Source organism: Xiphophorus couchianus, chromosome 17, assembly GCF_001444195.1.
Source record: "Xiphophorus couchianus chromosome 17, X_couchianus-1.0, whole genome shotgun sequence".
NCBI lineage: Eukaryota > Metazoa > Chordata > Actinopteri > Cyprinodontiformes > Poeciliidae > Xiphophorus > Xiphophorus couchianus.
In genome coordinates, this window is record NC_040244.1 from 11,488,156 (window position 1) to 11,500,144 (window position 11,989).

The 11,989-nt window shown below is 38.6% G+C and overlaps 1 protein-coding gene across 1 annotated transcript in view; it reads left to right on the top strand.

Moving 5' to 3' along the window:
* Nucleotides 1–10,908, top strand: part of grm8a (glutamate receptor, metabotropic 8a) — a 227,511-nt gene extending 216,603 nt beyond the window's left edge. The window contains exons 9-11 of the mRNA XM_028044501.1: nt 3,247–3,393; nt 9,236–9,657; nt 10,506–10,908. Coding sequence (XP_027900302.1) covers nt 3,247–3,393; nt 9,236–9,657; nt 10,506–10,908 — 972 coding nt within the window. The remainder of the gene's footprint in view (nt 1–3,246; nt 3,394–9,235; nt 9,658–10,505) is intronic.
* The last annotated feature ends 1,081 nt before the right edge of the window (nt 10,909–11,989 follow it).

Sequence of the window (11,989 nt, forward strand, 5' to 3'; positions counted from 1 at the left end):
AAGCTTTATTTACATCACTTAAGGTTATTTTTATTTTCTGTACTTTAAGAGCATATACCATAGTCAAATCATGTTTTTCAAATCATTTTCAAACGTATCTGCAAGGAGTCAAAATGATTACCATACACTTTTGACTTAACATTTCTCAAAATAAAAAAAAATGATTACACAATCATACAGTAGGCCATATATTGTTTCTAACCTTGATCTTTTTTGTCTTGGCTTGCAAAATGTATTGTTAATCAAACTTGCTTTTTAAATTTTCTCCTAAACTTTGATATGATGCTCCAAAACTTTGCCAACTTTATAAAGAAAGCTGTAATGTCACCTTAATTATGCCTAGTTTTATCATTTGTTTCTAAAGATGTATATGGCCACACATGTAGATAAACTCAAGTGCTCCTATTAACAATGTTTTCATGAGTCGTTTGCTGAAGCACTAGGCTAATGTTAGAATGTTTCTCCTATTTTTACATGCCTTGTTGAGAATTTAGTTTGTAAAATATTTGGGATTTTAATTTGTCTTATTCAGATTGCAATTCTGGGACACAGTATAGAAGAGGTTTGGGAACCACAGCAGCCAGTACATTCTCATTATTTTGAATGTCATTGTGAAAGATTTGCATGAACCAAACTTAGATTTTGGAATAGATTGAACAGAGGTTGTTTTTTTTTTCTCGGATGTCCGAATTTATTTATTTTGATATTTATGAAAACATTTTCAAGAGTCCCCACACCTACAGTAAGAGTTGACATTGGAGCTATTAAACCTTTAAGAATATGCACCCATCATTCAATCCATCACAATGTATTGATGTGGCTGAAGCTCTGCCTAGAACTCATTTCTTTACACCCTGCATACCAATGCATAAGCACAGGGTGATAAATATATTTTTTAAAGAAATCAGTGAAATGAATATTGCTAAAACTTTAAAGTTTGTTGCACTGAATCTTCACACTGCATGCATTCACACCCAAACTTCATCACATTTGGCATCTGTGGGGGAAAAAACATGCAGTGTTAAATCATCTTCATAAAAATCCTACAAACTGAGCATGGCACATTTTCCATGTAGATGTTTCTCTGGCTTGTCTTGGTGGAAACATTTCATGTCTCCCCGGTTGCACAAGAGAGTCCTGGTGTGCATCCATTTTGAAATTTTTCTAGATTTGAGTTCCAGACTCTGGCTGAGTCACGCCAGCATTTTCACACAGTATTCTTACAGCGCCTCCAATAGCTGTGCCAAGAGGTCCATCTGTTTTGGTTTGTCATGTGGACAAAATTGTTATTTTTATGAAAAAATAATGCTTGTTTTGAGATGAGCGTAAAAGCTTCAATGTAGAAGACTTTTTACCCAAACTGGAAATTTTTTGGCAGTACTTTACATTGCAATTATGTGACAGTGATGCATGTATATCTGAATAAGCACACAGTTTGAGCATGCGTTACTAATCCACCCAGGAGTTCATTAGGAAAGCCAGATGACAGATGAGAAGACTTATAGACACAAAATTCTTCCTGGCTGATAGATGGCCGTGCAAACAAAGTAAATGAGACTGTTACGACACTGTGTCTCTGCACAGGTTAGATGTGTAGTGTTCTGGCATCCATTTAAGTACATTTATCATGCTTGGAAGCTTAAATTTTAAGATGGAATAATCTGTCCCCTAAAGTTGAATTCCAAGTTTCAACTACCCTCACCACACAATCTAGTTTCTGTAATTCTTCAGCTTTAGGTTCATAAATATGGTCACCAAAAGTTAAAGCCCTGATAATCCAAATTTACCTGATCAGGTCTCAAACAATAATGTTTATGAAAACATAATAAAAACAATTCAACATAATTGAACATAAATGTTTCATCTTCTGATTACAGCATCATGTTTACCATGAACCGTGACCAAATTCTAGATTTGGACTTCGTAGTCAGTCAAAATTTCTAGCATTCCAGTCTTGAAAAGGAATCATGATTGAAATAACACGACCTTTGATACAGGCGGTCAAGATGAGTTTCCCTTGTGGGATGACTAATATCACCCTTAGAAATATCCAAGGAAATTTGACTCCACAAGATCCTTAGACTGATTTGCCATGGGAGACCTTACCTAAGTCTAAGAAGCCGTATGCAAATTAGCCCCTAGGATCTTTGGGGTGATACAATCTCTTCACCACATTTGTCGGTGGTGATGGTAAATGGTAAATGGACTGAACTTATATATTCTACAAAGAAAAATTCAAAATTCTAAAAAGAAAAAAGGGTTAACTAAAACTACTACAGCTCCATATTGAAATAAGCTGATTACGTATTTGGTTTGTACATCTAATACAGATCACTTTTCACATCCACATCTAGCATAACTGGAGGACAAATAAAGCTGTAGATGGATGTATGGTTATCTCAGAACACGACAAAGTTGGAGCATTTTAAAAAGCTCTTGGTATTAGTTATACTAGAAGGTACATAATTGGTTTCTGTCAGAAAATACAGTTGTTTCATTGTATATAAATGCAGGCCTCTGAATAATAAGCAGGAAAAATAAATCACATTTTGGTAAACACCTTTTTTCTCTCTTGAATTGCTGTAAGCTCTTGTCTACTTATACATTGGCGTCACCAACAAATCAAGGGTACTTTTTAATCCCCAGTAGAACAAAAGACCAAACCACTTAGTTTTTTGTTGAATGTTTACTTTTGTGCTAATCAGCGGCCGTCTTATTCAGCACTCATGGCAATCAATGCGCCTTTGGGAGTCAGTGTACTAATAGACTTTTTCCTCCAAATCTTGCATGCATAACAAGAAATCAGAGAACAAGCACATGGAACCATAGACAGACGGAAAGCTCAGGGATTCATTGTAATGCCAGTGTGACACAAGCACAAACAAATACATTGCACACATGGATGAGCATACGCATACACACACACAATCACAAGGAGAGATCCAGATGGCTTACTTGTGCCAGTTCTGATTATGGTCTGATTGCTGGCTTCCAGAGAAGCTGGTGTTGGTTTGTGCCTGGAAGCTCTCTCGAAAGCGATCAGAGGGTCTGCTCATACTAATTCCTCTCCCAGATCGCCTCCAGATACAGTTGCCACGGGTACACACAAGGTTAAAGCACTGTTAACCCAATGTAAAGTGAGCAATGTCAAATTCTGTTCTTTATTTCTCCTGAGAAGATTGGAAAGCGGTTAAATTGTTCATTTGTTTGCAGAACTAATTTATTCTGCATATGTGCCCCTCTCAGATGGACGCAATGCACTGGAAGACAGGTGACCAATCCATGCCAGCTTCCGTGTGCAGTTTGCCGTGTCGTACAGGCCAAAGAAAGAAGGTGGTAAAAGGAGTGCCATGCTGCTGGCACTGCGAAAGCTGTGAAGGATACCACTATCAGGTAGGTTTCCAAAGAAAACCACCGGCTTTCCAAGATGTAGTAGTATAAACCAAAGAATGATACATTTGATGCTGCACCATTCAACTTGCAGCATACAAAAAGATCAATAACCTTTTCTCCCCACTTTCTATCTTGCATTAGGCTTAGATGATAATGCCACTCAAAAACACAGATTTTGTTGTTTTTGGTGTAATGGCACCTTTCTCACTAAAGCTCATTGTCAAGTCTCACTCTAACCAGTGTTTGTTTTGGTTCAAGCCAAGTTGGGTGTGTTTTCATAGGCAATGTGTTCCTCACTATGTCGGCGGGAATGTGGGCACAGGAGCTGTTGTCATCGCGCTGTCATTTTGTGTGTGTACCATTGGGCGAGTAGTTTCTCCAAAATCTCTCAGTACATTTGTTTGTTGAGGATTATCCTATCCATCTTCAGCCAACATCTTCACAAAGTCTTTTGCTTTCTATGATATGCAAATTGCTCACCAAAACGCATTCACCCTTGGGTGGGAGAACCCATTTCTCTGTCCTAAGCTGTATGACGCTTGTGTTTATATTTGAGTATAATTGTCTGAACAGATGATTTTGGCAACCTCGGGTATCTGCGATTTGAAGCACACCCCTAGTTGTATCTCATATGATTTCTTTACATGTTCTCATGTCATACAGGAAAGTTGTTTGTTTATGATATCATCTTTGGTCATCATATTGATTTGACTTCCCCAAATTGTTTGTAGCCATTGTTCTCTTAGTATTTCCTAAAGAAATAAAAACAGTTGAAAAAAATCTTTCATCACTGTGAGATTTTGAAATATAAAGATTTTGGTAATCCTGACCTATAAAGTTTAGCTTTTACTGTCAATTAAAAGAAAAAAATATTTTTTCCCTAACTGTATTATGAGGCAAAAAGAGAGTCTTGCCTGTTTTTGTGACGACAATGTGCATTAGTTTTGACTATGTTTCTGAAATAAAAATAAATGTGCTTACCATATTTCAGATCATTTTTGACTTTAAAACTGATAGTTTTTCAAAGCTGAAATGCTCTGGATGTTCTTTCACAGCCTGTTCATAGCTTTTTTTCAATTGGATGAACTCAGTAGGAACCTACCTTGTCTGGTTACCAATTTAAAAGTATAATCTGGAAGTCTTAACTGAGCCTTTTTTTTTGAAGAGCCCGTGTTTTTCCTCTACCCCGAAGCAGTTATGATCTCTGCTTTTTGTTTAAATATACTTAAGGTGTTTGAGGAAAAAATATATACTTTAGTGGCTCATTATAAATGTATATATGCAGAAAGAACCCCACGGATGCTCTTAACACAAATGTAAATATGTGATACGAGATGAGGAAAAGGGTCTGATCACACATTATGAAGATACATCTCCTGTGATAATTATATCTTAGAGACAATTTGGGATGCCATCATCCTTCCTATTATGTTTCAGAATTCCAGGAGCAGGCAAACATATGTGCAAAGTGATCTCCGCTTAGGAAGCAATAAAGGCAGCAAAAATATTAGTCAGAGCAGCAGCTTGCTAATATGAGACTGAACACTCAATCCATATTTTACACATTCATTCACGGGCTATAAAATCAATGATGTGTTGATGTGAAGAAGTGTTATAATAGAGCAAATGCTCTATGATGTGTGAATTGTTCCCCTGACAAGTGCATGGCTACACAGCTACACAATCAGCATTTCTTCTCTATGTGGCAGATACCTAAATTGTTGGGATGATTTAAAACAAAACCAATTAATTTTTGTGGAAGTCTGTGGAAGGTACAGACTTTAGTTTAGCTGTGTTTGAATAAAATCAGAGCAGTTATGGCAAAGAGCAATTTTCCAAAGTGTTTTTACCACAACTGGCCACCAGTAAGAATTCCACAGATTTTGTGTTCGAACCATTTCTACAGATTAGTCTCGATTGAACTACTGAAAGCATGACAAAAAATGTTTGCTCAACCTTCAAGTGCAGACTTTGAATATTTGCTTCAAAAACTCTGAGGATTTTTCTTTTTGAGCCATTCAGAGGTGGACATGTTGGTGTCTTATTGTCCTGCTTCACCTTCATGTTGTTCATGCCTGAGAGAAGAATTTATAGTTTCAATAATTATGGCAAGTCAATCAGGTCCCAAAGCAGTTAAGCTTTCAAGACTATTGAACTGTCATCTCCATGTTGGCTTTATATTTTTTCTTAAATTGTGTTAATTTTATATAGGATATTACAATAGTTCCATTTTTGTTTTGTTAGTCCACAAAAGAGTCTTGGGGATCATCAAGATATTTCTAGCAATTGTGAAACATTTCATGGTAAATGTATTCCTTTTGGTTAGCAGTGATTTTCGTCTTTAAACAGTTTTTTCGCTGTATATTTCTTATTGTAGAATCACAAATCCTGACTATAAATGAGTCCTGCTGTTATTTAACTTGTTCTAGGTCCTTTAGTGACCTGGATGAATCATTGATTTGCTTGGAACTTAAGTGCGTTGTATGGAGTTTTCTACAGAGCAGTGATTATTGGACAGGACCATACAAAAGAAGTAGACATAACAGCATTATAATTGTTGCTTAAAAGAATAACAAAGGTTTGTTTCATAGTTAAAATAACATGTTAAAGTATATTTGCTTGTACTGCTTTCACTCAACTATTTATATGTTTATAGATGTCAAGGCAAACAGAACCATATGTAACCCACAATTAGCAAAGGACTTTTATTTTTGCGGGCCCACTTCCTGTGTTGCCCGAACGCTGCTAACTTATTTAAAGCCACGCCTCCAGTGCGCAGTAAAAGATCCTCACCTGTTCCACTGTGATTGTGGCTTGCTGTTGGCGTCTTCCTTAGGAATTCCTCAAAAAATCTTTGAACATATTGATTTGATTGCTGGGTGAGTTTATTTGTTAACAGTGTTATTTGTTCTATGTGGTACTTCTGCTCAATTGCTCATTGGAGCGTTGCTTTATTAGAATCACTGGCATTGTTTACCTGGACCGTCACCAGGATTCTGTTAGTGCTGATTGTGGCTAAGTACGCCCCACTCTCTTCAAAAAGGTAACTTGTTGCTGAAGTTTGTGCGTATTCTGACACCTTTACATTGATGCCCAGGCACTGAAGTTTAAACTAAAATTGATCAGAACAGAATGTAGCTACACTTAAATTGATATTGCGCAGTATATTTATTTATTTATTTATTTTTCTTCCCTCACTCTGCTTGAGTATTTGACAATTAATTTATTTTATTTTTCTTGATTGATATTTTGGAAGTGCACTTTAACTTTAGCACTTTAAGTTTAAATTGATTAGTTGAAATATGATAGTTTTGTTTCATTTAAATTATGGTTAGTTTAACCTGATTGAAATGTCTGTTTAATTATTAGGAATCTAATTATTGCATTTGCATTTAGTATGCATAAACTAGATGTTTAAATTTAATAATTATTTCCTTTGTATTATATTTGTTTCTGATAAAACACTTAATGGGTTTTCTGACCTTTTAGGTCGGGTTTTTTTTTTTTTTCCACCTGTCGGATCAGATCCTCATCTGGATCGAAAGATGGCGAGCTAGGAATGGACTATGGACTTTATGATTTGGACAATCAATTTATTCTGAGTCAATTCTCATGTGTCTCATTGTGTTATTGTAATTGTATGTTTTTTTTATTCAAATCACTTAATATATATTCACCAAAACTAAAAGCACTGCCTCCTGTGTTTTTTCACACCTCAGGCTCCTTAAAAGGCCACTCTTCCGATGCTGCTTATGTAGCCGCAGTTAGCTGCCTAGCCCATAACTGTTACATTACTTTGGCGAGCTAGCCAGGAGCCTGATACTGTGAATGTTTTGGTGAATGTGTTTTGTGGTTTGGTATTGAAATATGGATTTCTTTGACCAAGTTGGTATCAATGTTGCTAATTCTGTCATCATTAGTGGTGTAACGAACACTCAAGCAGATGATGAGATTGTCAATCTTTTACGTAGTTATGGTGGAATTAAGGTTTTTTCTGTTACTGCATGTGAGAGTCCATTTTATAAAAACCTGGCCGTTGAATTTACTAATTCTGCAGATTTGGAAAAGCTAAAATCGCTTTTACCATATGTTTATCCATCTCAGGTTGCAGAAGATGTTATATTTGTTGTTAAATTGCTTTCAAGAGAGTGCCCTGCCACAGTCACAGTGGACACGACCTTACCTCCCGATTATCTCCATGAACTGAAACGTATTTCCCAGCAGAGTGGACAATCATTTGATGACGTTTTGAGAGGAGTTTTTGAACAAATAAGTGCTCATTTAGGAATAGCGGCTACCGGAGGGGAGCCTGATGGGGATGATGAAGGGGATGGTGATGAGGAGGATATTGTTGAAATACTTACCATTGAAAGAGAGTCCAGTCAGACTCAGCCATCTACTCTTCCCGCAAACCAATCAGATCAGTCCACCACCTACCAGCAGGGACCACAAACTCAGCCTAATCCAACTACAAATGTGTGGCCGAGAATTTTCCTCTCGGGGACTGATCTGAATCCTTCTGGGGTTCAAAGGGTTGTTGTCGAACACATTGTGCGCAGAGATGGTGTAAATCTTCAACCTCTGTCTTCATTTAGACTACGCACCTTTTCAGGAAGACTTCCAAAACCTCAGCATGAGGCAGATTATGAATCCTGGAGGTCTCAAATAGAACTCTTAAATGCAGATCCAAGTCTAGCACCTTTACATGTTACAAGGCGCATTTTGGAAGGTTTACTCCCTCCAGCTGCTGACCTAGTGAAGGGTTTGGGGCCTGGTGCCCTGCCTGCAACATTTTTGCAGGTACTTGATTCTGCATATGCCACTGTTGAGGATGGAGAAGAATTGTTTGCAAAATTTTTAAACACGCTTCAGGACCATGGGGAACGACCATCTTCTTATCTGCAGAGACTCCAGTTGGCTCTCAGCACAGTGGTGAAGCGTGGTGGGATTCCAGCCACTGAAATTGACAAATATTTGTTAAAACAATTTTGTAGAGGTTGCTGGGATAACAGCATGATTAACAAACTTCAACTAGAAAAGAAAAAAGACCAACCACCTCCTTTCTCAGAGCTTTTATTAAAACTCAGAACAGAAGAAGACAGACAGTTGGCAAAAGAGATGTTAATGAAAAAACATATTCCATCAGTCAAGCATCGTGTCAGTGCACAAGCTCACACTACCAGTTCATGTTCATGTAGCCATCTATCAGACTCGGGTGCTATCGAAGACTTAAGGAAGCAAATGTTAAAGCTGCAGAGTCAAATGTCAGCCCTGCTGTCTAAGGACTCTAATTCTGCTAAACCAGAAAATCAGATGAAAAAACAGAAACCAAAATCTGGCCAAACCAGTAATAGGCCAAAGCCCTGGTTCTGTTTCAAGTGTGGACAGGACGGTCACATTGCTCCCAACTGTTCCAGTCAGCCAAATTCCAGTTTAGTTGAAGAAAAACGCCGCCAGCTCAAACACAAACAGCAGTCCTGGGACAAAAGTAAGCCATTAAACTAGAAGCAGTTCTTACTGAGGGACAAGTGGGAGCTGCAACTAGTGAATGTCCCCACACTACAGACTCATTTTCATATTTTTCATTACCTAAAGGATTAGTGGGCACAAGGAGTACTGGTGAGGTGAAGATTAAAGGGATCAATTTTCATTGCCTCTTGGACACAGGTTCCCAAGTCACCACAATTTCACATTCCTTCTATAACACTTAGCTGGACGCCATTCAGCCTGGACGTCAGTTAGCTGCCTAGCCCATAACTGTTACACATACATTAGAAATAGAATTAGGACAGAAATAACAGAACAAAATGGTTTTAACACATCATTTCTACTCATTCCTTAGGCCTCAGAGTTCACATGCGAGCTGTGTCCCTACGAGATGCGACCAGATACAAACCGAACAGGGTGTATTCCGATTCCTATCATCAAACTCGAGTGGCACTCCCCCTGGGCCGTCGTACCCGTCTTCATCTCCATGTTGGGGATTATTGCCACCTCCTTCGTCATTGTCACTTTTGTGCGGTACAACGACACGCCCATCGTCCGTGCGTCCGGCCGGGAGATGAGTTACGTGCTCCTGACTGGAATCTTCCTGTGCTACGCCATCACCTTCCTAATGATCGCAACGCCGGATGTGGGTGTATGCTCACTGCGGAGGATTTTTCTCGGCTTGGGCATGTGTTTCAGCTACGCCGCATTGCTCACAAAGACCAACAGGATACACCGCATCTTTGAACAAGGGAAAAAGTCTGTTACAGCACCCAGGTAAAAACAAATACATTGATATTTTCTATCCATTATTTTGGATGTTTACATGTTCCACGTGTAGATCTTGTAACTTTGAATGAAGCTTTTTTTTATGCAGAAAGTGGCATGTAGTCTCATATACACTTAACCTTTACACTCTCTCATTATCAGGGTTCTTGTAATCATTTCTCATTTTATATTTCTCACAATATTTGAATGAGTAATGAGCTCAGCCTCATCAATTTGTAGATAGTCTGAAGGGGGCTTCATCTAAGTGAGTAAAATGTTAATGCAGGATTTGGTAATACTCCAATTCTCATATTGCTAAGCAGATGATCAGTTTCTCATTTTGTGCCACCCATCTTAGGGGTCTTAAAAATTTTATGATACATTGTGGGGCAGTCATGGAAGACATTCTGTTTATTTGCATCCGAGACTGAAACAACATCAAATGAGAGGGCATTCCACTAGAAGAGTAATTACATTTCTCTGTTTCTGGGCATGTTTACTCAAAAAAGGGTCCGATCGATCCTTGAACCTCTGATTCAGAAGGATCAATGTGGCTTTCTTCTTGGCTGTAGACCAGTGGACTAGATCTTTGTCTAGGAAGAGTTTCTAAGGGAGTAATATTTAAGTATTTCAGCGTCTGCTCCTGTGCACCAAAGGAAGGGTTAGGGGTGGTTTGGGAATCTGATCAAGGTCCTCCTTGGCACACTTTGTTGAAGGTTTTCTGTACACATTCCACCCGGAGAAAAGCCTGGCTGGGACAGACTCAAAATTTACTGGATGTACTATATAGTTCTTCAAGCTTGGCACAAGAAAGGATGGCTTGGAAGACTTATACCAGCTTGTTTCTTTCTCTGCAGGTTCATCTCCCCTGCCTCGCAGCTTGTCATCACCTTCTCTCTGATCTCGGTTCAGCTTCTTGGGGTGTTCCTCTGGTTCGCTGTGGACCCTCCCCACATTGTAGTGGACTACGGAGAGCAACGGACCCAGGACCCCATGTCGGCCCGTGGAGTCCTCAAATGCGATATCTCTGACCTGTCTCTCATCTGCTCCTTGGGTTACTCCATTCTGCTCATGGTGACATGCACAGTTTACGCCATAAAGACACGAGGCGTGCCCGAAACCTTCAACGAGGCCAAGCCCATCGGATTTACCATGTATACCACGTGTATCATCTGGCTGGCATTCATACCCATATTCTTTGGCACATCACAATCTGCAGAAAGGGTGAGTATGCTCTACTACTACATTATGTGGATATGAGATGTCAGACTAGGGGATGTAGAGTTGGTAGTACTGCTGCCTTGCAGCAAGAAAGTCCTAGTTTTGAGTCCCAGTCTGGAATCTTTCTGCATTGAGTTTTCTGAAGGTGCTTTGACTTCTTCTCTGAGTCCAAAAACATGATGGCTAGGTTAACTGGTCTCTCTAAATTATCCATAGAATTTAGAGAGAATTTCTGACCGCACGGTTGGTTGTGCGCAACAGTCCATCTCTGTTACCTTGAGATGGACTGACAACCTCTCAAGGTTGTACTCCGTCTTTTTCTTAACGACTGCAGGAAATAGTCACCACAATGACTCTGTGTGAATAGAATGGATCAATTCTAAAGATTTCTCTGTAGAACATAGTATTGTTACAAATTGATCACTGTTATTACTTTGCCATATTGCTGGTCAGAAGACTTGTATCACCATTTTATCTTTTTACTGCAATTCTTTAGCTGCTTGGAATCCCTTTTTACATTAACATGTAGCAGATGTAGTAGCACAATCCTTAAATCCCAGTTCTCAAACTTTAGAGATGAAAACTCCCAGCTCTTGATTTTTAACGGGCAGATGCATCAATTAGCTTCTGCAATATTACTGGCTTAGAACCAACATCTCTTACAGCCACTTGTTTGTATAAGAGGATTTTCTGACTCCTGATTAACTGGAGCTAAGCCCATACTTCAGTTTTCTGTAGGGCTGTAGCAAAGACTTAATTAATTCTGTATTTTTTTGCAAATATGATGGCTGTGAAATGTAAATTGGCAAGATCAATGACTGAGTAAGTTTGCATCTTCTGACTGACTTGTACAGTCAAAGGCACTTTGGTTGCCTTTAGTTTTTAAATATGATTTTACAAATGTACAAATGAATGAATGAATAAACATACATGTAAGGTTTACAAATCTTACCTAGTCTCTCTCGGAGTGTTTTGATTTATGTACAGATTCTGAAAGTGTGGATTCCAAGCTTTCCAACAATACAAATAATATCAAACACAATAGTTTAAAAAATGAAGAGTGTTGGCACTATGCAAAGAAGATCAACAGCAAGAAAAACAGCCCTCAAAGTTTTAAAAG